This window comes from Parambassis ranga, chromosome 9 (genome assembly GCF_900634625.1).
Source record: "Parambassis ranga chromosome 9, fParRan2.1, whole genome shotgun sequence".
NCBI lineage: Eukaryota > Metazoa > Chordata > Actinopteri > Ambassidae > Parambassis > Parambassis ranga.
Window position 1 is genome coordinate 4,348,704 of NC_041030.1, and position 26,968 is coordinate 4,375,671.

Genomic DNA, 26,968 nt, shown 5'->3' on the forward strand with positions numbered 1-26,968 from the left:
TTTCCTGTTGGTTTTTACCCACAAATAATCTGTACAACACTCCTCAATCATACAAGGCAATTCCAGGTAGATTGTATCTACTTTAGAAACTTATTTTAAAATGAGCTGCAAGAAATTAAATCAATAGACTTACATCAACCTTAACATTTATGGTGCTTTGTTTCCCCCTGGTGGTTGTTTTCTGAATGTGCATCACTGATTGTACATTGTAGGTTCAGGAAAATAAAAACTTCCTTTTTTTCAGTCTTTGCAATGCTTCATAATAATGTTACATTCTGTGTGTAGTCACGACACAATAGTAAGCTGTGGTTATATGGAACAGGTGCTGGGGCTTTCTCAGGGCAGTGTGAGCGACATGCTGTCCCGGCCCAAACCCTGGAGCAAGCTGACCCAAAAAGGCAGGGAGCCATTCATCCGCATGCAGCTGTGGTTATTGGATCAGCTTGGCCAGAGCCTCAGCCAGCCCTCGAACCAGAGCCACGCTCAGGGTGAGCATGCATTTTATAACACATCCCAACATTAAGTGTATGCAGGACGGACTAGGACCTATGTAATGGCTACATTCTGTTATTTTTTTAATTCCAGATAAAAGCCCAGTGACAGCCCATTCCTCGCCTTCTCCGCCACCCAGCCCAGCAGAGAGCCATCCTAGTCCACTGGTCGAGCCTGTCAGTCTGTCCCTGGAGAGCAGCAAAGAGAACCAGCAGCCTGAGAACCTGGTTCTGGGGTTGCCAACCCATCCAGAGGGAGGGAAGTCCACTCCCAGCCTCATGGCCCTGCATCAGCCCACAAACCCATTGGGCATCCAGGAACTGGTGGCCATGTCCCCAGAGCTGGACACCTTCACCATCACTAAGAAGGTCAAGGAGGTGCTAACAGACAACAACTTAGGTGAGTTTACACTCTGGGGTTAAGCTAACACTGAATGCAGACACAAACAGTTCATTCACTGCATATGTTTGTTTCCCACAGGTCAGCGTCTTTTTGGAGAGACCATCCTGGGTCTCACTCAAGGCTCAGTGTCTGACCTGCTGTCCAGGCCAAAACCTTGGCACAAACTCAGTCTGAAAGGCAGGGAACCATTTGTCCGCATGCAGCTTTGGCTCAATGATCCTCACAATGTAGACAAGCTGAGGGCCATGAAGAAGATGGAGAAGAAAGGTGGGACCCAGCATCCACACTGTAATGTCATTCAATACACGACTGAGATTCCCTTTGTGTTTCTAATCTCCTTACCCTGTCTGCCCTCTAGCCTATCTAAAGAGACGGTACGGACTACTGAGCACAGGCTCAGACAGCGACTCACCCAGCACCCGTTCTGAGTGTGTGAGTCCAGCTTTAGCCTCGCTGGACATGTGCCCATACAGCCAGGTGAAGAAGCCGCGGGTAGTTTTGGGGGCTGAGGAGAAAGAAGCCCTCAGGAAGGCCTACCTGATGGAGCCCTACCCATCTCAAAACACCATTGAGATACTGGCTGCGCAGCTCAACCTCAAAACCAACACCGTCATCAACTGGTTCCACAACTACAGGCCAGTAGTGTTGTTTTTACATCTATACAAAGAAAAGCACACTTAAAATATCTCTAAAACAGTCTAACAGCAATGCTTGTGTGCAGGTCCAGGATGCGACGGGAGGTGCTGATGGAAGGTCTGCCAGACAATGACACAGATGCTGAGCACCACAGCTACTCCCCCTTAGTGACCAAGAGCCCCCACTCTGACGGAGAGGAGAGGAGGCTGCAGCAGCCGTCAGGACACATCAACTCCAGCCTTCCTCTTAGCACCAACACTGCATTGCCTCATGTCAAACAGGAGGCGACAGACAGAGAAGACGAGGCGGATGATGGAAGGGAGAGCTTGATGAAACCACTGAGGGTTCAGCATTTACCCACAACAGTGCCATTCCCATCATTGAAAAGTGAGCATGAGGACTCCATCACCGGCTGTCGTGAACCACATTCAGCTGGCCAGAGCCTGAGGCAGGAAGAGGGGATGAGCAGCCAGGCTCAGGGGCTCTACCCAGGCACAGTATCGATAGATGGTCCCCAGAGAGGCAGCCAATCCAGGCACGAGGGAGAAGAATCTGGAAAGTCACCTGTTGACCCGGTCAGCTTCAAGGCTTCGTCAGAGCCGTGCCGCAGCAGCCTAGAGGTCTCCCTCAACTCCCCGTCAGCCGCATCCTCACCCGGCCTCATGATGTCAGTCTCCCCCGTTCCCTCCTCCTCTGCTCCTATATCACCCTCACTGCCCAACCCTCCATCAATGAGCAGCAATCACAGCCTGGACCCAAACCCACTTCCACCTTTTCAAAGTCCCAAACTCAACAGAAGCACTCAGAGACGCAATGAGAAAATGGCCAACCTCAATAACATCATCCACAGGCTAGAGAGAGCAGCCAATCGAGAAGAGACTCTGGAATGGGAGTTTTAAGTCCAATTTACATGTATGTTGTCCAGATGACCCTCGGGGCACACAGTTAGAAGCTTCCCACAGAATGAACGAAGCCTGGCTCCTGAAGGCCTGTCCTGTCATACTGACAACTCATAGGAAATATCCCTACAAGAACTTCGGAGGTGGAAAAAAATTTATAAATGTGTATTTGTTTTTTCTTTTGATAATGCATATTACTTTGAAATATATGTGACAGCACTAGCTGTTGTTTTACCTATTGGACTTGACATGAAGACTTTTGCAGCTATGGTGTCATAAAATGTACACTGAAGTTCTGTAGATTGCCACTGGGTGAGATTAAAAAAGACCCCTGTCTTAAGCCATTAAAAGCACTATAACTATTTGAAAAGAGACATTGACCAAATTTGCTACTTTTTGAATAGCAATTTTTCAGATTTTGTCTGTAAGACTGGACAGTTTAGGTCAAGTAACATGGAATCCTATTACTGACTGAGGGATAGTCCTTTAAGACTCTAAATATTCAACATCTTGTATGTACTTAGTTTCTTGGTGACATGTTTTGAAATATTTGTAACTCACACGTATAAAATGTGGTTGTACATGTTGTAGAATTGTCTGCAATAGCCTTCTCTAAACCTGATGTAGCATGGTACTCACCTGACCCTTTTATCCTCTGTAGTTAGTCACTTGTGATTATACTTGAGCGAAAACAAGATGAAAAAAAAAAGATGAAAACCCTGCAAAAAATATGAAAAAAGGAAATGTTAAATCTAATGAGTACTTTTAAGTGTTTTGTTTTCTTTCTTTTTTTTTTCTTTGAATAATCCTTGAGGTTTACAGCTTAGGGCCCTTGTGCTTGTAGTAGTAAGTGAGACATTCACTACACATGAGCACAGTTTACATGATTTCTTTCAGACTTACCTCTCTGACCCTCCAAGGCACTGGTTTCAGACTGTAACGGGCCAAGACACAGGACACCTGGTTTACCTCAGATTATGTTGATGCACATCATGCTATGACCATGCATTTCATTCTTATACGTAAACATGACCCGCTAGAGTGCTCTGTATCATGCCTCAGGTGGGAGTTCATGCCTCAAAGATCTGACTTAAAGCAAGTGGAGTTTAATAAGCAAAAATAATATGCAGCTGTTTGCGACGATAAGGAGGTAATTATTTCTTTATATGCAGTATGAGACTCCCCAAACTTAATTGGGTGCACAGAATGGGTATTTTACGGTAGCCAAAATAAATTGTACTTAATGAAAGGGGCATTGATATGTCATTTAGCTGGGCTACTACAGTGCTGTGCAAAGCGTGATACTCAGAGCATAACCTCATCAAAAACATTCAATCTGTAAGTACAATATATTCAAGAACACAAAAGGTTACAGGTATTCCCCTCATATTATCTTTGTGTATTGTGTCTATAGGCGTTCCTTTGTCATGCTTGCAAGATGTTCTTTATGTATTTTGCCTCTATTTTATACTCAGAACAGTTAACTAGATATTCAATACCTCGTGTATGAAGTACTTACAGCACTTAGATTTTGATAATTGTGAGGACTCAAGAAAATTTTCAAACTATCAACATTATCCTAACTTAGTGTCCACAAGTCTTTGCCTTTACTGTATCGTTGAAGTTGGTAGTAAACACTTGCACATGTCTACATAGTTCAGAGGACTTGGATTGTATTATGTAGAGATATATATTACACAATTACTTACAAAAATAATATCTTACATTCTTGGAACAAAATGTGCTGATTATATTGAAATAGAGTGTACAGATTTAATAAACCAAACCCATTCAAGCCAGTTCTGGTCTGGCAAGCTTGCCCACGTTTTAGACCTTCTCTCAGGGTAGTCTTGCTTTTTAAAGCTTTACTGAAAAAAAAACAGTTGCTCTCATCAGTGGTGGTGATTTATGATAAACATGTGTTGCAGAGAATGACTCGGTTAAATGAACATGTGGAAGGTGCATGAACATGGGGATCTCAGCTTTCTCTGAAAAAAAAAATATTTGTAGGAGAACTCTAGCTGTTTTGTAATTCATTACACAGATGTGTCAGAGTACATTGTAGATCGGAACTACAGAGGCTAATGGGTTGCATTTTTGAGATCAGTAGACTTAGCTCTCTACAGTTTTTTTTCTTTCCTCTTGGAGCCACAAAAAATTTCCTCTGGTTTTGGTACCACCATATTTTGTGCATAATATACTGTATAATTACAAGTGGCATTTCTTATGTGAAACGTTCATTGTCTTTCATGGTAACATGGACACATGACTGAAAAAGAAATGTATTTACCCAGAACATTATCTCTTTATGTAAAGCTCATCTCATTGTTTTGCATGCAAATCCATTCTGATCACATGACAAAGGGATCGACTGTTTTTGTGTTATTGTTCTTGCACAGGGACATTAAATTAGCACTTAAAAGTTTTTTTTGCATTAGTGAAGTCCATGCATGATGCAGCTGAAAAAAATTGGCTCTCACAAAGTCATTATTACAGTCCAATCAGAACCTAATAATGACACCCCCCCCCCATCCCAAGAAAGAAATGAAAAAAATACTTACGATATTGAAATCAAGATTATGTTGTGCCATATCATATGCCTCATGCATTATCCTTGGGGAGAAATGCCTTGGGGAGAAATGCCTTGTGGTAAAGCGTGATCTAAGAGGTGTATAGGGTGTTTTTTTTAACTCAGTTCAAAAAAGCAAAGCTTTTTGTTTAGTACAGGAGCCTCACACATTAGATGGTTTTATTTTATAATTGACATTAGTCACTAAATATTGAAGTAACTAGTCAAAACATTTTGAAATATTGCCTTCAGAGTTGCTAATATGGAAACAATCTACAACTCTGGGACAAAGGGTTTATTACAAAGAAGATTTGTCATTTGAACGTCAGCTGTGAGCCAATAAAGAGAAGTGATCTTGCTGGCCTAAATAACTGTCTTAATGCCTCATGTCAGGCTATTTAATGTTAAAGAATGGAAAGGTATGCCAAGCGTCTTGGAAATGAAATTGCATATGTAAGCCATCAGTCAATACATTATTGTATAAGATCCTTCCGTGTTGTGTTTTTATTCCTCTTCGACAACCGATAAGTCAATGATACATTAAAACACAGTGTATGCACACAAATTGAATATTGTATATGCATGAGCTCCACGCGTGTAGTGTTAATAGAAGATTAATTACAGAGCATTCGCTATTTATAAGTTGTTTACAATGCCTGCTTCATTCGCAGCCTTCCGTCGATGCATCATTTTCACTTTTTGATTAAAATAATTATCTTTCCCGTCTGTCAGATTCAGTTATCCTGGCAGTCCGCTGCTCAGTGTTTACATGGTCGTACCGCGTGCTATGGCGGAGACCCTCCCCCCTCTACCGCAGCGTCGCTCTGACGTAGTGACGTACACAAACACGTAGGTTGTTGCTGGAGAATTCGCGGCGATGGCGACGACGGCTCGGTGCTGTAAGGGGACGCAGTGAAACTGGCCTCGGCTCGGATATGACTGTCTGTTTCATCGAGGTTGTTTTGTTGCTTAGTAATTGCACGGGCTTCGGTTGAATCTTTGGCTTCTAACTTCTCAACACTCCTTTCACTGGTGAGTCCGCCGGTTCTGGTCGTTCCTCGGTGTGTTTTGACAGAGGCCTCCGTTCTGGGGTCCGCCCTCCATCTCATAACAACAAAAACAGTTGCAGAGAGCAGCGTTAGCCAAGCCAGCCAATGCTAGCTCGCCAGCTTACTAGCAGCTCTGTGTCACAGCTAGTACCAGAGACCGCTATGAGATTGCAACACAACAACGCACCGCTAATAATTGCTATTGGTTGCTGCTTGCAGAGTAAATTTAAATTACTTGTCCGGACGTACGATTAGCTCGCCAGCATTAGTTTGCGGAAGAGCTATTGTTGGTAACTCTTAGCTAGCTGTTGACGTTAGCTAGCTTTAGAAAGTCTAGATAACGCCTAAGTCAAAAAAGAAGAAGAGCCGCAGAAATATTATCGTTAGCTTAGCCACTGACTTCTAGTCTTGAAACACATTGTTTGTCCATATCTAGCTAGTTGGTAACGCTGTTTTGCAGAGCACTTTACCTGCTAGCATACTATTTCAGCGCTAGGCTATGTGGTTTTGCTGCCAACATTACTGTTGTCTCTTATATAAACACCATGGGTGTTAATGGGTTTTGTTTAGCGTTTTAATTACAATGTGAATCAACAGTATTGACAGTAAGATCGTCAGACACCAAGTTAGGTAATATGTAATGGGCGTTAATACTTCTTCTTCTTTAGCATCGTTATCTGGCCGTGAACGTAACGCCGTGTTGTCAGTCATTGTCGTTCATCGTCCCGGTGAGGATATAATTTTTAAACCTGTTAAAATCACGCAAGAGATTGGGTCTCGATAGTACTGTAGCCTGTGATACATGCTAGCCTGTCACGGGATAGGAGTAACGTTAAGGCTCTAAGGGGCTTAGCCTTCCTTGTGTGACTGTGAACTCAGAGCCAGACTGAGCCGTGGCCACGGGTCATGAGCCCTCTGCGGTAAACAGAGTCGTGTGTTGGACAGATATGCTTTATCAGGTAGCAGCAGAAGTAAAAGCTGGACTCCTCACTCAGTGAAAAGTGGACTTCCTTTGGCTTCCTTACAACACTCACAGAGACCGGGGGATGCTTAGGCCCTGGTGTGTTGCCTAGTGCTGTGGGATTTTTGTCTTCTTTCGGTTTCTAGGCATCTTAAATGTTCCTGAGAAGGTGTGTTGTGCTTTTGAACTGCCCATTCACTGACCTTCTTAGATCAGATTTCAGGCTCTGCAAGAGTAGCTGACCTTTACAACTATTTGTGGGCCTGTATGCTGAGAGATCCCTAACACGTTGCTTGTTTTGAAAAGTGATATTGGACACTATAAGACATAAAACTCAAATCATTTCTACATAAATAGTTTACTATTACCTACACACACAAAAAAGAACTTCATGTACTTCTCTGTTATATTTGTTAGCTGCAGGAAATTAGTACCAGCAAGGAGCTTTGAAGAGTTTGGCATTACTAAGTGTGCTTGACTGGGCAAGTAACCAACCATTGTTCCATGATTTCGCTACAAACTAGACCGTTTTGCTCACTGGAACATCTTCGAAACCTTCTATATTTGCATTAACTGCACAATGTGGCTGTATGGTCTTAAATCATGATATTGTGTATGTGTTTTGTGTTCCTGACATTGTTTAAGGTTGACAGTAGATGATCAGTTTACGTGACCAAAACATGTCTGCATGCTCAACGGTAGACTTTGAGGAGCAGCTGGCTTTTTTTCCCCCATTCTGCCACTGAATTTAAGTGGTATCTCTAAACTCACATGCAGGCCACTGTGACCACCAGCACATCTATATTTGCCAGGGAATCAAAGGAGCTTCTGTAGCTTGAATATCTCAGAGAACAAGTTGCTGTTTAAATATAGAGAGATTTTTGAAAGGAAAGGCATTTTCTCATTATTCAGTTTTATTTCCACAGATTTCATGTGTGACTTGTGAGAGTTTCAAAACGGGATCATTTGGGACTGCCTATTGTCCATCATTCATTGTCTGTGGTAAGTTTAAAAAATCTAACACTACTTTTATCCCTCTTTACTGCATTTGACTGTCTGCATATAAGCTTTACTGGAGGCCTAAGTCCTGATATTGAAGGCCACTCCTTCCTTGTCATTCTATTTCATATGGATTTGCTATTGAATGTTTTGAACATGACTGCTTAACCACAGGCTCACAGTCTCCTAGCTTCATTACTTAGACCCATTTCCGGAGAATGTATTTTCTATTCTTGTTGCTCATTTATAACTTCAACAATACAGTAAGTTTGTTTCTTGAAAACCTTCAGATTTCAGCCACTCCCTGTATTTATGTTACTTGAAATTCTGCTCACACACAGTCAGAGTAAAGCCAATAGAATTACTGGGAAATTCATGTAGAAAGCAATGTTAGTTTGTTTGTCAGGTAGTAATTTTATCCAGAGGGCATGCAGCGGTCTATGAAATGAGACTTTCTCTTTACTTTTTGGAAGAGAAAACAAGAAGACTGGCAGATTGTTCAAATGTGTATCTGTGCAGTTTTTGTGAGCGGACAGTAGAGAAATAAGAGGAAATGAGGTTGGTAAGAGATGAGGAATGATATGCAACAGCAGTCCCTAAGTTAAACTGGGGAAATTGCAGTTTGTGGTTGGTGTCTTAACCCCTCGTCTACTGTGGTGCTTAGAATAAACACATATTTACTTTATAGCCATTTCTCAGAAGTAGGATTTATGGTCTAAAAGCACATTATTTTAATGTTGACTTTTATTTTATTTAACTCTTTCAGAATTAAGGCTTGTTTTACAAAGTAAACATGACAGATTACAGATTACTCAGTGGTTTAAATGACTGAATACCTATGTATTGAATTTCAATACCAGTTTTTGATTCTCCCAAAGCAATATTGATGACGTACAAAAAACTAGCTTTGTAATTCTGTCCCTAACTGACTTGTGTTCTCTTTGTACAGACTTCTTCAGGCCGGAGTTCCTTGTTGGGTGACCCACACTCCTTCACAGGGGCCATGGTAAAGTACTTCACTTCATACATGCTTTGGATAATATCAGTTGCATGTCCCATGGCCTGGGTCAGTCTGCAGAACCGGAACTCTCCATTGATTTACACTTTTAATCAGTATTGTTTATCAGGAAGCAGACAGTTACATCAGCTGCTGCAGTGTCAAAGGGCCTTTGAGGTTGCTGTCTAAGCATGGTAACTTTTAGTTTCCAATTGTGTTCAGTATTGTTGCATCATGACACAACCACAGGATCGGATGTATTGTCATTTTGAACTGTATGTGTTTATTTCATTCTTGGCATGCTTCAGTGTGGTGGCTGCCCCCTGGCTGGCCTCAGCACAGCGCTCCCCCAGCCATGGTAGCGACTGTGTGGATCAGCACATGCTGAGCTAGCAACCCACAGGATGTGCCACTGCTCTCTGTTATCTATCATCTTTTTCTAAGCACTTAGTTTGTGCCATGCTCAGTCTAAACTTTGCTCCTTGTTCAAAACACGAGAAGAGTCCTGCCGATTTCAGTCAACCCAAGGCCAGACAACTTCCACTCATTTGCCCTCAAGGAAAACCTAGGCTTTACAACTACCCATGCCTCGCATTCCCCACTGATATGCATCCTCTGTGAAATATGTCCATCTTACATAATACTGCTGTCACACTTTGCTGCAGACTCCTGGTGAAACTTGCATTAAAAACTGCAATTTTATTCTGCCAACCAAATATTTGATTTAGATTTATTTCTTTCCAGGGTGAATATATTTTTATGTCCATTTGTATTTCGGGAGACCTGTGTGTTAGGATGATTTATTGTATAAGGGTTGATTATAGTAAATTAGCCTTTGTTGCACATTGCAATGTGGGTGGCAAGGAGAAGAGAACAACACAGTGCAGCATAAATGCAACACTGTCAGGTCAGGTTTAAATCAACGCTCTGTCACAAGAGGACTTGTGACACTTGGCCATTTCCAAATAATGTGAAAGTCAGTCCTAGGCATGCTGGGGCAGGAAGGATCGAGGCAAAATTAGTGGTGGAGTGAAAGTTCTTCAGGTACTGGTGAGGTGGTTGGGATCAGGACTTTTTAAACTTCCTTGAAACTCCTGCAAAATTGTTTTAGGCTCAGTTAAAAGTGAATCCTCAGTGTGCCTGCATATGTGACAGTGAAAGAGTGTTTCAGAAACCATAAACTGAAGAGAAATATGCATGTAAAAAAGGTTTGTGGTTGTAAAGCTGGTACTAGTTCAGTAAAGAATTAACTGGGGTTCTCTGTGCAGGAGGAGGAGGGGCAACAAAGCTTGGAGTGTATCCAGGCCAATCAGATCTTCCCCAAGAAGTCCCCCGTCCTGGAGGAGGAAAACATGCAGGTGAGCAGACTTGCAGATCTCGTGCTGTAAAAAGTTGACCGTTTCTTCTCTGCAGTCATTTTACAACTAGCTGACCTCCAAATTTACAAAATTGACAGCTGTAGAATTTGAAGTTGTGGTATTTGTAACACCGTTCACCACAGAATATAATGTTAATGTCTACAAGTCACTTCCAAAGAGAGCGCAGCTTACTGTGTTTAGTATGTGAACAATTTGAACACTAGTGTGAAATTTACATGCTATCAGAGCACATAGTGTATATACAAGATTAGATGGAAACCTGCTAATGTAATTCTCAGAAATGAGGCCTGCATGCCTCATATGAAGTATCAAACACAATATACCCCCCATTAATAAAGTTCTGATGTGTGTGACCCTGCAGTTTGTTTGAAATGTTTTATGTCCTGCTGTTGCTAGGTGCCCTTTCCTGAGCTGCATGGGGAGTTCACAGAGTATGTGGGGAGAGCAGAGGATGCCATCATTGCAATGTCCAACTACCGCCTACACATTAAGTTCAAAGAGTCTGTTGTCAACGTAAGTTTCATTTAAACAGTGACCAATTGAGTTTGCAATGACAATCTTTCACACAGCTGAAAATACCAGCAGAATGAACAAGATGTTTTTATTAGAGGCTGTGTGAGTGTGAGTATCAGTGTTTTGTGAATGGACAGAGCTAGTAGTGTGTGCCAGCACTGTGGTGACCGGGCCATTCAGACCTGATTTCCAATGGCAGCAATGCCGCATGACTCTTCATCACCTCTGTTTCTACACCCGCCCGCCCGCCCGCTTTGCTTTCTCTCTGCACTTGCCGTTGCCATGGTTGCACTGGCTCTGAGGGGATGCATAACGGTCAGGATCTCTCTTTTTGTCTCTTTTCACCACATTAAAGAGAGAGAGACTAGCTTTGTTACCCAAGCATGGTCCCTTTCTAAATATGCTGCCCTCGTTTACCATTACAAAGACATTCACTGCTCTATGTTTTTTTTATTTAAAAGACTGGATACTTGAATTAAAAGAGTAGGACATATTGCAGGGTAGACCACACCACATATTGACAAATATAGTTTTATGTTCTATAGTTTTTGAATTTTAGTGTTCATTTTTTCCTCTTAAATTAAGTATTTACCATCATTTGATATGAGTGCCTAAATACCTTAAGAAAAGCATATGCTTTGTACACCCAGCTTTTCTGCTGCTGATCTACAAGAGAGAAAAAAAGTTGCACAATTACAAATCATGCGCTACGAGAAAAGCTTTTGTCGTTTATATAATCATCTGTAGACAAGAAAACCTTTAATGATTTTTTTCATCATATTTTTTTCTTATAAAAATATAATAACTATGAATTCCAACCATGAATGGCTCCTGCCAGCAGGTGTTGTCTGCTTAGCTGGCTGGGTGGACCAGACATTATTGATATTCCTGTTAAAATAATGTTAAAGCAGAATTACTGTACACTGCCTTTATACTTGCCTTTATAGGCAGGAATTGCATTCCTACTTCATCTTCAAATACAGAAATATCAAATGTTTTCTGCCTTGTCCAATTTACTTGGACAGTTCACTCCATGGTTTCATTTTCCCTCACATCCCACTTCCTCCTTGGTTGAGCTGTAATATTCATCATAGATGCACTTGACTACCACCACAGTGATAAGGCAGGCAAGTGTAGATAGGTAGAAAATAGTTCCTATATGAAGTTACTCACTGCAAAGTCTGTGTATTTTCTTCTGTGACAAATTGTTTCTGAATAGACATAGTGTCTTTGGCTCCAGTTGTTTTTCAGTACTGTAGTCCGTCTGTTGCTCAGTGTATCTGAAACATTTTTGCCAGTGAAACTTTTCTATTTAACAAAGAAAGTCTCATTAGAGAGACTTGAGGTTAGTCAGCATTTAGCTGCGTTGCTAAATGCTGACTAACCGTAATTCTGTATCCAAATTAACAATGATACACACTGTGTATTAAACAATGTTTGGTGCATGTCATAGTTTAGTACATCAGGCTTTAATATGCATTTGCTGTTATTCAGTGTTTCCTGTTGCTGCTGGCTTTTTGTCACACATTGCTGGGGTTAATTGGACCTCAATGACCCTCTGGTTCCTGGCTCACACACTGCCTCCCTGTGCTCACATCAGACAGAGCCAGTGTTCTCACACATATTTGGATGGGCCGACGAGGCATCTGCAGCATATGAAGGGCTGTCAGAGCTCACAAATCAGGGGTGGGAGGTGCTGGAAGAGTGCAAGAGGCTGTTAACAAGCAGCCTAGGAATTTTTAATGGTGGCCAGATTAGGGATGTAGAGCGAAGGGCATGAATGAATTTGTAGCAGCAGGATGCTCGGACATCCGGAATGTGTGGTGATAGCAGCCCTGCACAGCCAGGTTTGATAGTTACACATCAGTATGCATCACTTACATGATTGTTATCTCTGTTTTGTTTTGGCTAGAGTTGTTGTTGTGAAGTGTCAGTAAGTACTCTACAAAGCTGCACGATGTGGAGTGGTTGACTTAACTTTATTATTTTGTGTGAGCCTGTCTTTTAACCAGCTGTTGCCTAGATGGGTAGAATCCTGCTTGTTTATCCGTTGTTACACCAGGTGCTGGATTAAAGTAAACACAATATGTGAGGGGAAAAACCCATCTACACACAGCATTGAAGTTGCAATCTTTTAATACATAATAAAATTGTCTATATAGTTGTAACCATGACATTGCTCATATGTTGGGAGCTTGACCTGTGGATAACTGTTTGATGATGGTGCATGACACCAGACTATGTGTGAACATCATTATGTGCTAACCTTTTTACAGAAAGCCCACTGCACAGCCAAAAAGCACTCTTAGCTAATTAACAGAGCTTATTCAAAAGCAGCACAGGTATTTCCCTGCAGTATTCAAAGTATGCTCTTAAGTCATAAGCACATGACAGTTCTGTACTTTGGAAAGTATTTGCCTATAAAAGATAAGACTGTAACTCTGGGCCAACAGGGAAATGCAGATACAAGTTCTTCAGGGTCTAGTTTTGAGTGTTTCTTTGCTCCCATATGCTGAGCTAAGAGGATTACACATATTTACAGAGCAACGGGAGATGTGATGTGAAAAATTAATTGAAATGCACCTGAACAAGTAATCTGTGTGACATTTTTAGCACTATGCTGACTGATTTGTGTAATGCAATAAAACATTTTAATTAAATGTGATGTTGCAGTACAACTGATTCTTGGCATGAAAGCCAATACAATTGGCTAATTTTTTAAAATTGGTAAACACTACCTGTACTGACTGCATGTGTTTGGTTGATAGATTTTTGACATACTACAGTTTTTTCAGGCATTCCACTGCAAGATTAGAGTTGAGCATGTAACCTGCCATCTGTGTGAGGATAGTTGAGATGCAAATTTAGGATTGGATGTAGGTGTTATGTTGTTTTCTCTTTGTTTTGTTCCACAGGTCCCTCTTCAGCTCATTGAGACTATGGAGTGTCGGGACATGTTTCAGCTTCATGTCACCTGTAAGGACTGCAAAGTCGTCAGGTAAGTGGATCACTCGCTCCTGTTTATAGAAGGTATAAGAAACCAGCCTACCAAGAAACATGAGTATGTGCTGATCTCTTTTAAAATAGGCCTATTCCACATATCTCTGATTCAGCCCCAGAACGGCCTTCTGTGTCTCCCTCTGTACTGTATTTGAAGCAGTCAAGTTAACAACTTGGATATGCTGTAAAAAGCATATTCATATATTTTACTGCAATTAAATGTTGAATAGGAAAGTAATCATCTTTTCTCTGAATTACAAGCATTGTATTATCGTATGATAACATTCATGTAGTTAGACATAAAAACATGTGGGTGTAAAATAGCTGCCATCTAAAGAGACTACTCTCTTGAGAGTTTTCTGAAAAGGAGGTTTGCATTTTCATAACATTTTGCAGCTTGTTGATGCTTAATGTTTTATTCGATCCCCAGGTGTCAGTTCTCCACCTTTGAGCAGTGTCAGGAATGGCTGAAACGCCTGAATGCAGTAGTGCGACCTCCCTCCCGCTTGGAGGACCTCTTTTCCTTTGCCTTCCACGCCTGGTGCATGGATGTATATGCAGGCGAGAAGGAGCAGCATGGCGAGCTGTGCAGACCAGGTACCTCACTGTCCCCCACATATCCTCACATAACCCTAACATCCTCCTGCCCCTGATCCGGCCTTATCGGACATCTCTGCTTTCTTTGTAGGTGAACACGTGACCTCATGGTTCAAGAATGAGGTGGAGAGGATGGGCTTTGACACTCAAAACGCCTGGAGGATATCTGACATCAACAGCAAGTTCAGGTAAAAAGCAGCTTTCATTCAGAATACTGCTGCTATGTTGAGTTTCCTGACTCTCAGCTAGAAGCTAGATCTGTCCCTTGCTTTCATTGGCAAACAGCAGAAGTCAGTGTATGTATTAGACAGTAGGTGGTTGTGTTATTGTACTCCACTGGTCCTGCGCCCTGGGCAGATAAGGGGCCAGCCCAGGATTAGGTGTCTGTAGACAGAGACTTTTGTTGAGCCATCATAGCCCTTTGGTGCTCCCTCTTTTTGTTTAACTTTGCTCTCTATGCTCATCTGCCCTGCCAGGCTTTGCCCCAGCTATCCTCAGCAACTCCTAGTGCCAGCCTGGATCACTGACAAGGAGCTGGAAAATGTGGCAGCTTTTCGCTCTTGGAAGAGGTTTCCTGCTGTGGTTTATAGGTTGGTGTGTTTGTTTCTTCCTGAGTGGTTTAAAACAGACATCTTACTTTTTTATGATCAAAATGAAACCATCTTCATATTAAATCATTATGGCTCGGTATCAGTGTAGGCTTCATATTTTTTTTTGCCTGTGTTCAGCCACCAGAAGCAGTAAATTAAATGCCATCTTAGCTTAGTTTTGGGCATTGCAGCATCTGTAGTAATAATAATAATGATAAAATGGCTTTAAAATGATCAAAGGTCCACTACCTTTGATCATTTTAAAGCTATTTTGACATGTATTGATTATGAAAGCAAAGAACAAGCTATTGTGTGGTAGATAGTTGTGAACAGTTTCAAAGACTTACATGTCAAATGCCTAAATAATTAATTAATCAATCAATTTCTTTAACAAATAAGACTTCAGTTTCAATATGTGTTTATTTTTGATAAACTGTTGATTTTTATTTAATATGAAAAGAATGTCCAAGAGAAATTATCTCTGTATTACTGCAATCTGCACACTGTAGGCAAATATGTACCTTTCAGTTTTGGTTAGCAAGATAACAGACAAACAGTTTGTTGGCTAACATCTCCCCGGTTTTTCCTTAAAAAGGCACCAAAGCACAGGGGCCGTGATCGCAAGGTGTGGCCAGCCAGAGGTCAGCTGGTGGGGCTGGAGGAATGCTGATGATGAGCACCTGGTCCAGTCCATTGCTAAGGCCTGTGCTGTGGACAGCAGCTCCCGCAAACACCTTCCAAACGGCAACTACACCAATGGCTCAGACCTGCCTGATACTGATTTCGGTAAAGCTCACACCTAAGTCACTCAATGACATGCTGCATCCAGCCATACACAAACACACTCATCCAGCTGAACAGCTACTTAATACACATGCTGAGAAATTTCCGCGCTGAGGTCTTACTATCTAGATGAATTCGCAGTAGACACTGTTGTGCAATCTCACCTGTTGGGGCATGCCTGAAGCAGCAGGTTTACACAAACACAGGCAACTTCTTGAATGAACATAAATGAGTCTCACTCACATCTCATTTTTACAAAAGCCTTTTTGTAATGTTATACCAATCAAACATACAACCTGAATTGTACTAATGTACTTTTTTGTGTGTTTGTCTGCCAGAATCCTCCATTACCAACAGTTCAGAGGTGGAAACACTGGCTATCCAGCCCCATAAGTTGCTAATCCTTGATGCCAGGTCCTATGCTGCTGCTGTAGCTAACAGGGCCAAGGGGGGAGGTTGTGAATGCCCAGGTAGGTCTTAGGCACAGTCTCTGTAGACGTATGTCAGTGTGTGCTTTAGATTTGGGAACTAAATCCACAGCATATTAAATTCTAAAAAACGATTTCTAAATTATAATTTTAGAAATAATAATTTTGTTGTTGTTGTTGGTAATAGTAGTAGTAGCAGTATTTTACAGTTGTCATTTTTTGTAACAGAGTACTACCCAAACTGCGAGGTGGTGTTCATGGGAATGGCTAACATCCACTCCATCCGCAAGAGTTTCCAGTCACTTCGTTTCCTCTGCACTCAGATGCCTGATCCAGCCAAGTATGTTTTTTATGCCTCCAGCAGTGCTTCCAAATTTTCCCTATCGTAGCTCTACAGCCCTGCAGGCTGAAACTATACCCAAAGCTCCCAAGCTTTGCTGTAGTAACTGGAGGTAACTAGTAATCACAGCTGTGTTTTTGCCTTGGCCATACATCTGTGCCTAATTTAGAAAGCCTGGCCCAACCCCAAGTAGTGGATCTCTTTCCATCTGCACTTTCAGACTCAACACTACAATGATCTGTAACTGAATCGTGCTGGGTTTAGGGAATGTTTTTGAACATGGTTAGAAGATCAATTCAAAAGACAAAAACAGACTCTATCTCTAGGTCCTAGCTCAGCATGATTATTATGGTTATAGGTGTGTGTGTGACTATATTTTATTGTGTATTTGTGGTAAAAGCAAGGTTGGTGACAGAGCATTAGTTAGGCTTTCCTGTCTCTGTCACAGCTTCTCCAGCTTCATAGATGATTAAAATACCATGCAGTGCTTAGAATAATTGAGATAAGACAAGTGAAACATTAACTCAGAAACAAAGTGTGTCAGGGTAACTGGGATTTGAAAACTGCATTAATCAATTTATCCACTATGGGGCAGAAAATTCTCTATACAACTGCAATCATGCTAATAGATTTGCCTTGTCTAATGATGTGTTAGGTGGCACCTTAAAAAACATGTGCTATTACTTGGCAGACCTCTAATATTTTTGTGTACCTGCAGCTGGCTTTCTGCATTGGAGAGCACCAAATGGCTGCAGCACCTATCCCTGCTCCTGAAGGCGGCCCTGCTGGTGGTCAACGCTGTGGACCGAGACCACAGGCCCGTCCTGGTGCACTGCTCTGATGGCTGGGACCGCACACCTCAGATTGTTGCTTTGTCCAAGCTGCTGCTGGACCCTTACTACCGCACCATTGAGGTACAGAACGTGTCTCTTACTTTCTCTTACTCATGACCCTGCCTTTGTAGCATGTTCATTGAAAACAGAAACATTCTAATACCTTCTGGCATATTCATGCAGGGCTTCCAGGTTTTAGTGGAGACGGAATGGCTGGACTTTGGCCATAAATTTGCTGACCGCTGTGGCCATGGGGAAAACTCAGAGGATCTGAATGAGCGCTGCCCTGTCTTCCTGCAGTGGCTTGACTGTGTTCACCAGCTGCAGAGGCAATTCCCATGCTCCTTTGAGTTTAATGAGGCCTTCTTGGTAAGTACACATTTGGTGGCCACTCAGAATGTACACAAAATGTTATGCCTCTAATTCAGATGTGTTTAGATTCACCTAACAGTTCTAGTAAACTACTGTCATACCCATTCATGCTTTGGAGGTTGTACGAGGAATCTCTGCTCTTGCCATACCTGTGATCTGTGTACAAGCCTCGACACGTCATTCTGTGTGTGTGCAGGTGAAACTGGTGCAGCACACCTACTCTTGCCTGTTCGGCACTTTCCTGTGTAACAGCGGCAAGGACAGGGAGGATCGCCACGTCCAGGAGAGAACCTGCTCAGTCTGGTCACTGCTCCGACCGGCTAATCGCACACTGAGGAACATGCTGTACTCGTCACACTCTGAGACCGTATGTCCACTGGCTGTCATTTATTCCTTAAGGAAGAGAACCGTTGGTTTTATAGTTAATGTGTACATTTTGGAGCAGTCGGCTAACCAAAACATTTTAGAATTATTTTTCTAAGAACAAATCTGATTTAAGTTCTGTACAGTCTAGGTTTCTTGCCAGTCCAGACAGTATGTCTTCAGATGCAGTGTAGGAAGGATGAGCCCAAAGCAAAACATTTCCCAATCTCTTTTGATTTATTGCTAATTGTTGTGGTCTCCAGTGAGATTTACACGTACTTTGACACCCTTCTGGGAATTGCATTCTTGTGGTTGCTGTTGTTTTTGTGTGTATGTCACACTCCACTTAGCATGAGGGGATACGGTATTCTCAGAACCCATCCGCAGATATGCTTCTGCACGTCTTCTCTCTGTTATCGTATCTTGAGTTAAGCTTGCAGCTGTTCTTGCAGGTTCTCCACCCAGTGTGCCATGTCCGGAACCTGATGCTGTGGACAGCGGTCTACCTGCCCAGCTCCTCCCCAACCACCCCCTCTGATGACTCCTGCGCTCCCTACCCCGTGCCTGGTGCCAACCCAGAAGATGCGCCCCTGGGCAGGTGAGCCTGGCGCGCTGGCACCCGACCCCCCTCCCTTCCTTCCTCATGTAAGATAACCACAGTTCATGGTCTTCCATGGCCAGAGGGGCCCGGATTTTCAACTCCACTGCTTTACTTTGCTCAGGCTTTTCTAAGCCACCAATATTGTTCTTTACTCTCCTTATCTTATTTCTCGTGACAGTCATAACGTGAAGCAGTAACAGGAAGTTGATTCAGTTTTGAGTTTGAGGCATATTCTTTCCTTTTGTTTTGTATGTTTAGACTTTTTCTTGTTTTGATAGGACTAAAATGATTGGTTTAATAGCTAAACATTTTAGAATTATGTATACAGCTTCAGAGTGAATTATAGGGTGTCACACACTGAGTCATTGTTTAGTAATGAAATAACACTTTCTATGTGTAATTGTTTATTTCTTTTTCAGACGTACAAAGACTCGCTCTTTTGACAACTTGCCCATTGCATGTGAGCTGGGAAGCTCATTGGCTCCCAATCGCCGCTCCAGTGACCCAAGCCTCAATGAGAAGTGGCAGGACCACCGGCGTTCTCTCGAGCTCAACGTGGCTGTGGGGCCTGAGGGAGGGGGCGACCAGGATGAGGAGGTTCTGTCTAATGGAGTGGGGCCGTACCCAGATGGACTCGATTCAGAGCTGGATGACAGCCCGCAGTCCCAGGGTTCACAGGGTGAGCTTGGACAGGGAGCCCCTGTCTGCTCCACAGGAGAGGAAACTGAGGAGGTGGAGCTGTCTGTGGTGGTAGGTGTGGCTGAGGGCCAAATGGAGAACATTCTTCAGGAAGCCACAAAGGAAGATGCTGGAGCTGATGTCCAGAGAGAAGGAAGTCCATCTGCCTCTGATGTCATCAGTGCTGTGGACACAGAGGTGGAGAAGGAAGCAAAAGTTGAGGAGCATCAGCCTGCAAAGGTCAATGAAACTGAAAGACAAAATGAAACGACTAATAATGGTCACCATTCAGAAAATGGTGTAGTGGAGGCTGAGGAGGGTGAAGACTCTCCTGCTCTGCCTGCTCAGGAAGATGAGGAGCAAGTTCAGCAGGCAGATGAAGTGTCGCAGACACCAGAGGACCTGGTAAAACCGAATGTAGAGAACTATTCTGCACAAGAGGAGCTGGTACATGGACCCAGTGAGTCTGGCTCAGGTGAACCAGAGCAGCCTGAAGTACACATAACTATGACCAATGGCTTTGTAGACAGGTCACCTGAAGAGCCCATCGAAGGTGAAGAGATCTGCCCTGACTCAGAATCTGACAATGGTGTCTCTGAGCCAGTGGAGCAGGTGGATAAGAGAACCTCCCTGATGGAAAGCTCCACCGAGACTTTAACTGAAGAAGCCTGCAGCAGGTTGGAGCCCCCTGCACAAACACCTGTTTGTCCGAATCGTCAGTCTTTTAGTGATGGCAAGAGCCATTTGCAGTGCTCCAGGAAAGAGAAAGGGCCAGAGACAGGTGAGCAAGGCTCAAACAGAACTTTAAATGGGGGCAGCAAGCGGCCCTCCGTCAGTGCCTTTCAGTCTGCGAGCGCTGACCTTAGCAGGGACGGGCTTTCTAATGGAGACAGCTCTGACGGGGAGCCCTGTGGAGGGCCTCCGTGGGCCAAAGGGAATGGGGAGCGGGCCTCTCTGAGTCGACAGGTGTCCCTAGCAAGTTGCAACTCCCTGGTCCTTCACCCACGGGGGAGCTGTACTCAGCACCGTTGGTGTCACGCCCTACCAGGCCGGGCCGCCATCAGCCCGGAACAGCCGTCCCGTAGCCATCTGGACGACGATGGGCTAACCCTACACACAGACGCCATACAGCAAAGGCTGAGACAGATTGAGGCGGGACACCAGATGGAGGTAGAGACTCTTAAGAAGCAGGTGCAGGAGCTGTGGAGCCGCCTAGAGAATCAGCAGCATACTGGCTCCCACAGGATCAACGGAGACCTGGGAGATGAGTTGGTAAGACACCAAAAGTCTCTTTAGATGTGACTAAAAGTAACTTATCGCCTGGTAGCCTTGTTAACATTCACAGGTTAAAATCACCTGATTGTGATTGTCTTCATCTCTTCTACACAGACCTCAATGACAGACTCGGAGTTCAACCTTGACCCAAACTGTTTGTCACGGTGCAGCACAGAGCTGTTCTCTGAGGCCAGCTGGGAGCAGGTGGACAAGCAGGACACCGAGGTTGCTAACAGAAAGATTTTAATCAGAGAGGGAAGGATCAAGCTTCCCAAAGCAGTTTGAATTTGTCAGATGACAGTTGTAGGTTAACTGTTTTGTGAACTGACACTGGTTTGTTCATGACAGGTTACTCGCTGGTACCCTGATCATTTGGCCGCCCATTGTTATGGCTGTGAAAGCAGGTTCTGGCTCGCTGCCAGAAAGCATCACTGCAGGTAAGTGCTTAGGCTCATTATGCTGCAGACTCACTACCAATTGGTACTTCCTGTCTGCCCTGTTGAGGTATCACTCCTCTGGTTCAGAGTGAGCTTCTAATAGAAGCAGTAGTTCAGAGGATGGTTTGTGATGGCATTCACCTCTCCATAAATCACACTCTGCAGATTGGAACTCAGATTCCTACCTATTCATAAGTGGAAAAGGCAACAACTGATGCAGCAGAAAGCAGAATGTCATAAAAGTATCCGGGCTGTAGGATGGATCTTCAAATGCTGATTTATCCACAGCTCATACAAGAACTTGATTATTTCTTGCATTACCAATTTTAGCACTCTTTCTGACAAGTAAACTGTGTGGTTGGTTGATAAACGTTTACTACACAGGCTTTATGTTCCAACACATAGCTATTTAGAAGGATGGAGATGGAATTTATTTTTCATCAGCTGGTCTTCCTCTCGTCACTATTTTCAGCTCGTACCTTTTCTTCAACAGAGGTTGGATCAAGTTGGATTAAAAAAATCATTGTGAATTGTCAATCTGTATACTGTGGATCCAATCACAGGCAGTGTAGGCGGACACACATTTTCAGCAGGGAGTGTGCTTTCGTGTGTTCTTATCCATTCTCTGCCCCTCTCCTCCTCTACAGTGGCAGGGAGCCTGTCCAGGAGGTCTGGTGAGAACCGGCTCCCCTGTCCCACCCTGTCCTTCACCCTTTTAACCTGGCATTGCTGCACCTTCCCCCTCCTAATCCTAACCCTACCCCTTTCCTCCCTCCCTACTCACCCACTGCATCTGGATTTCCTTTATCCTATTTTAGCTCTCAGCAACTTTGCAGGCAGATCTGTCCTAATTTCTGTGATGTTTTGACTTTTAAGCGTGTGTCCTGCAGCAGCAGTTTCCATTTAGTGGTTTTTAATTGGCTGTGAGCACGGTGCTGTCAGCGGGTCAGCTGTGATTGGTTGAGGGCTGAAAAAAAAATCTGATAAATTGAAATAAAAGAAAATATCAACCCTCGTCCTGCCGTAACTCCATATCAGCACCATGTCCCACCTCTGACCCACAATATGCACCCTGGCAGCATGCTGCCCCCCAATCAGCCCTCTGCACAGCACCCCCTCCCAGCTGCACAGCATGGTGTCAGAGGCCACTCAGTCCACTTGGTGGTGCAAAAGGCTGGAGACTCAGTCAATTTTGTTTCTTAAAATTTTCTCAGGGTGAGTACGGGGAGGTAGAAGGGATCACTGTATGTGTGAGTGTCAGCATGGCCTTTCATCTGGATTTGAGCATGGGTATTTGAAACCACCAGTGTGACTTGCCAACGTGTCCAGTGATCAACATGTTTTTATTGGGCTGAATAGTCAAGTTGTCACTGCTGTGTGTCAGAGCACCTCTGCTAAGCCCGCATGTAGTGAAAAATTAGAGCTTTAGAGGAAGAGTGAGGTTTGCTCAGAACTCTCACAACTTCTTTTCACCTGTTTTATCATGCAGCAATTTCTCATTTAATCAGGCTCATTTTGACCCACATTGATCTGCCAAGGAGGCGCATGGTGTGAAGGTGTGAAAAGTCTGCGTCTCCCACATCGACCCACCTCTGTTCTCTTCGCAGGAACTGTGGTAACGTGTTCTGCGCCAGCTGTTGTGACCAGAAAATCCCAGTGCCAAGCCAGCAGCTGTTTGAGCCCAGCCGTGTCTGTAAGACCTGCTACGGCAGCCTTCAGCTCAACACAGCTAACCTGGACCTGGAGCTGGAGAAGCCCATCACAGCCAGCTCTAACTGAGGTTCCGGGGAGCGGGATGGAGGGGAGCCGCGCTGAGGCGCCAACCGCTGACACTGCTGGAGAGCACAGGAGCTGCACAGAATGTCCCATGTACTTTGTGTGTGTGCTGAGTTTATTGTGTATATACGAGAATTGACAAGGCAGAGGAGCTGAAAGGGCGAGCGCTCTGAAGGGTGGGCGTGTACAGGGGTGAGTGGTGTGTGTGTGAGCGTGTGCGTGAGAGGAATTCTCACATTGGCCACACAGAGGGTTTGTGGCAGAGATGGGACCGCACTCCGATGCCACGGGAGTGAGGATGGACATCCTGGTGCCTTGGACCAGGCAGGCAGAGGAGGTCGTCTCACTGTGTTTGCTGTCTTTGGGAGGACTTTGATCCATTGAATATTTCCTTTTCTTCTAATACTTCTTATCAGACCTCAAAGTACATTCATCTCCCTGCTTGGATTTTTCTGTGGAGGGTGAGGTCAGAAATGATGAGGGAAAAAAGTCCCATGGTGTTAGAAATGTCCTGACACTGAGCACACGAAAGAAAGTATTAAAGGGTCAATTCAACTAAATTAGCACAAAAATCCAATTGTCTTATTTAGCTCTTGTGACATGTAGCCGTGCTTCTAAATCATTTTAGATATTACTGTTGCCACCTCAGACAAAAAGGCTCTTTGAAATGCCAGTAAATAGAGAACATTATGTCTCCGAAACTAAGGGTACAAACAAAAACATACACTCAAGTAGTGAATATAGCAAAGATTATCTGCCTTTTATTACCTCTGAGAGGCTTAAGCCACAGTTCTTTTTATAATTCAAATAGTCCAATAAATCTGTGAACAAAATTATGATTGCTCCTCGTTCAAATGTGTCAGAAATGCCAAAATTCCAGGATTTAATGTTGTAGAGTTAGAACAGGAGGCAGGATACTACGACCCCCATAATGCAACTCGGTAGCCTTTTCATTAAATCTTTTGTACCCGGTGAACATGTTTTAACCTCCAGCCTGGTTTTCTGTGACAGGTTTGGTCTTCACAGCTGGTCTCAGGCTACACTCAGTGGAACACCCCCTGGAAATATGCAACAGTAGTTTAAAAATAATAATTCAGTAGTTTTGTGTATTGGGTGAACTGGCCCTTTAACTTTCTGGGGGCTGAATCTCAACTTTGAACAATTGATTGACATACAGTTAAAAAAAAGAGAGAGATTGAGCCCAGAGTTCAGCTGGGAGAATCTGGACTCCTGCAAAACACTTGTTTTGGATCTGATTGTCCTTTTCTCAAACACGAGTGTTTTGTGATTTCACCTCAGTGACGTAAAAAGTCTTACAGTTTAACTGCTTAGATGATCTGACCCTTTAATGGCTGACGGCGGCTCAGCCCTTCCACGCTGATGAGACTGTTATTACTTGTCTGCATGCAGTGTAAACTGATGCACTGTGACGTTGTCAGTTTGTGTTGGACAGCAGATGAGACGGCAGGTTATTTGTGCCCATCATGGGCTGAGTGTGTAATCTCGCCTGTTAGCCATACCTTCATGCCCTTCACTCACAGCAGCAGCCCCTTTTATTGTTAATATTATTATTGCTGTTAATTTTCACCCAGCAGGCACTGGGAGCTGGACGTCTCACTCACTTTTCAGCTATCTGTTAGAAATCAGAAGTCGAGGTGCAATTTTTCACACCACGCTCAAATTCTAAAGGTGACATATTCCATTTCATGTGATTTTTGGAGACGAGGCACTGATTTCCACTCGGATTTGCTGAAACGTGCAGGAGAGCGGTGACAGCAGAAAGGGCTCTTCCTAAAAGTCTGTAACTGCACATGTCAGAGAAGTTTCACTGAGACGCCTGCTCTGCCTCGCACCCATTCAATGACCTCCTATCACACACACAAGAATTTTGTAAAATAAATGAAAAAAATAATATATTCAGATACCTATATAGCATTTAAAAATGTATAGAATCCTTAAGTAGTGGCTCACTTAATTAGTCACCAAAAGTTGTTTTTTTTAATTCCTTTGTTTTCTTATGTTGTTACTTGCAGAAAAATACCTATATTTTGCAACCTGTTGAAGGTGTATTTTTTTTAATAGAGAAGCAGGGTGTCCTGTTTTGATGCTGCAGTGGTTTGCCCTTTTAAATGACATCATTGCATTTATTTATTAAGGTTTTTGTTGAGGAGTTGCTGTTAAAAGAGAAAAAAAATCCAGACAATTCAAATGCCACAGGATAATCAGTGTGCATGAGATGGTTCTGATCTGTGGCTGTCACGCTCCTCATTTCAGGATGTTTTTGTGTTAGCCAGTCACAGCAGGATGTGTTTGATGTAACGATTTCCTGATTTATGAAAGGGGAGAGCGGGTGAGGAGTACGAGGTGTCATCTAGATTTAAAATGAGAGTGTGTGTCTATAGCCAATGAGACGTCTATGCACTGAAAGAGTAGTGGTCCAAAACAAGCAGCCTGAACCCAAAACAAAAGCCTCCCTTAACTCACACAGACAGACAGTACTCCATTCAAACCCATCTACAAACACTACCTCTTCTTTGTACCCACACACACACACACACATTGAGCTTGTAGTTGCTGAGTGCTTTTCAGATGTACTTCATGAAGAATGGCCTTTGTTGTTTTTCCATTGCTTAGCTGGAACATTAAAGGTACAGTGCACACATTTAGACTAGGTTCATAAGCGTTTCTGTTCAGACTGTCAATCTGATTATCCCTCCGCCTCCAGCAGTGGCCCTCTGGTGCTGCATAGTGGCTGTGCTTTAACTACCAGGAGGAAAAAAAATGCTGTTTAACTGTACTGGAGCCGTTTGGATGACGCTGTGTTTCTGACACTATGTTTGCAGTGGAGCTGCTGTTTAAGGTGGTCTGAACAACCAGAGGCTTTAAGTGTTTTTCCTCATTCTCCACAGCTCAACCTTTAATCCTTCACACAACAGATAAAATCATATTTTGTCCCAAAAGCAACGCCACAGTCCAAACATTGATTATATTTGCAGCAAATATAAACTTGTTTTGATCCTGGCGAGCGTTTTGCTGAACTAAATGTTTTTTTTTTTTTTTTTTTTTGCTTAATCCTAACAAACAAAACAGGATTTGACGGATGATTTATTCCCAAACCTGTGTGTCTGTGTCGCAAATACTGAAAGAAACTCTTTGCCAATCCCTCTTGTTGTTTTTCCCCCCTCTCTCCCCGCAGACACTCTGACAGCCGGCAGCATGAATTCTCACTGTGTATTTTCACCACCATCACAGGCATGCGGGGCACCAAGCTTGTCTTGTTCAACAATCCATGAATGTGAATTGTCTAAAAGAAAAAAAAAAGGCTATTTTTTGCACATTGAGTAGACACTGCCACAGAGTGCATCACAATAAAGCTGAAACTGAAAGTGTGCTGTGCTTTTCAGTCAGTATTGTAACAAGCATGGTAATGATGAGAGCTGGTGCTGTGGAGTGATGGTTGTACGTGTGTGGCAGCATACAGTAGTGTTGGCGTCCGCTAACACACATGTTGCTGCGCTAAGTTTTTTTCCCCCTCCCAAGATGTTCTCTTGGTCTGCATATGTTGTAGTTTTTTCTTCACTCACGCTGACTATCAGAGGCATCGCTGCAACGGCCCAGTAATCACAGTGTGCGTGTGTGTGTATGTGAATGCATCAAGCATTAGGTGTGAGTGTGTGTGTGTGTCTCTTTTGGTGGAGACTGGTGCCAAGCAGTTTTATTACGGGTCTCTCACAAAGGGATCACTTGTGCTTTTGTTTGAATTTTCCTTTTCCATTTTTTTCCCTCCTCCCTTCTGTTTGATAAGCACTTTGAACCTTCTCATGTCTGTCAGAGGAGTGTGTAGCTGTACATAGCAATTTCCTGTAACAACAAGTGCTCCTTGTTCAGTCTGAATATTTTGTTTTGTTGGATTTACTTTAAAGAGCATTACATTGTTGTAGAATTAAAGGAAAAATAAACCTAGGTAAACCTACTGTGTGGTTTGCTAGCTGACACCTG

The 26,968-nt window shown here is 43.3% G+C and overlaps 2 protein-coding genes across 8 annotated transcripts in view; both read left to right on the forward strand.

The window, feature by feature from the left end:
* cux2b (cut-like homeobox 2b) overlaps nt 1-5,486 on the forward strand; it is a 74,195-nt gene extending 68,709 nt beyond the window's left edge. For all 3 annotated transcript variants that reach the window (XM_028415031.1, XM_028415033.1, XM_028415032.1), the window contains exons 18-22: nt 323-488; nt 586-891; nt 973-1,161; nt 1,253-1,529; nt 1,616-5,486. In XM_028415031.1, the coding sequence (XP_028270832.1) occupies nt 323-488; nt 586-891; nt 973-1,161; nt 1,253-1,529; nt 1,616-2,429 (1,752 nt within the window). In that variant the 3' untranslated portion in view covers nt 2,430-5,486. The remainder of the gene's footprint in view (nt 1-322; nt 489-585; nt 892-972; nt 1,162-1,252; nt 1,530-1,615) is intronic.
* Nucleotides 5,487-5,846: 360 nt separating this feature from the next.
* Nucleotides 5,847-26,943, forward strand: mtmr3 (myotubularin related protein 3). Of its 5 annotated transcripts, none has more exons than XM_028415034.1 (22): nt 5,847-6,030; nt 7,935-8,010; nt 8,957-9,013; nt 10,273-10,362; nt 10,780-10,896; nt 12,809-12,829; nt 13,812-13,894; nt 14,327-14,493; nt 14,585-14,681; nt 14,970-15,083; nt 15,679-15,869; nt 16,205-16,336; nt 16,523-16,634; nt 17,353-17,548; nt 17,651-17,836; nt 18,036-18,206; nt 18,655-18,800; nt 19,223-20,753; nt 20,871-20,981; nt 21,105-21,193; nt 21,841-21,867; nt 22,801-26,943. In XM_028415034.1, exons 3-22 carry the CDS (start codon nt 9,011-9,013, stop codon nt 22,970-22,972), a joined length of 3,756 nt encoding a protein of 1,251 aa, XP_028270835.1. In that variant the 5' UTR covers nt 5,847-6,030; nt 7,935-8,010; nt 8,957-9,010; the 3' UTR covers nt 22,973-26,943. The 5 variants fall into 5 exon arrangements, with proteins under 5 accessions (XP_028270835.1, XP_028270838.1, XP_028270837.1 ...); XM_028415037.1 differs by having other exon boundaries at nt 21,841-21,862; nt 22,801-22,950; XM_028415036.1 differs by lacking the exon at nt 21,841-21,867.
* Nucleotides 26,944-26,968: the final 25 nt, after the last annotated feature.

Bases quoted from the DNA above. Each gene is read 5' to 3' on its own strand.
- mtmr3 (XM_028415034.1), top strand. The intron at 15,870-16,204 runs GTAAAGCTCACA...TTTGTCTGCCAG, and splicing joins CCTGCCTGATACTGATTTCG to AATCCTCCATTACCAACAGT. The intron at 20,982-21,104 runs GTTGCTAACAGA...TGTTCATGACAG, and splicing joins TGGACAAGCAGGACACCGAG to GTTACTCGCTGGTACCCTGA.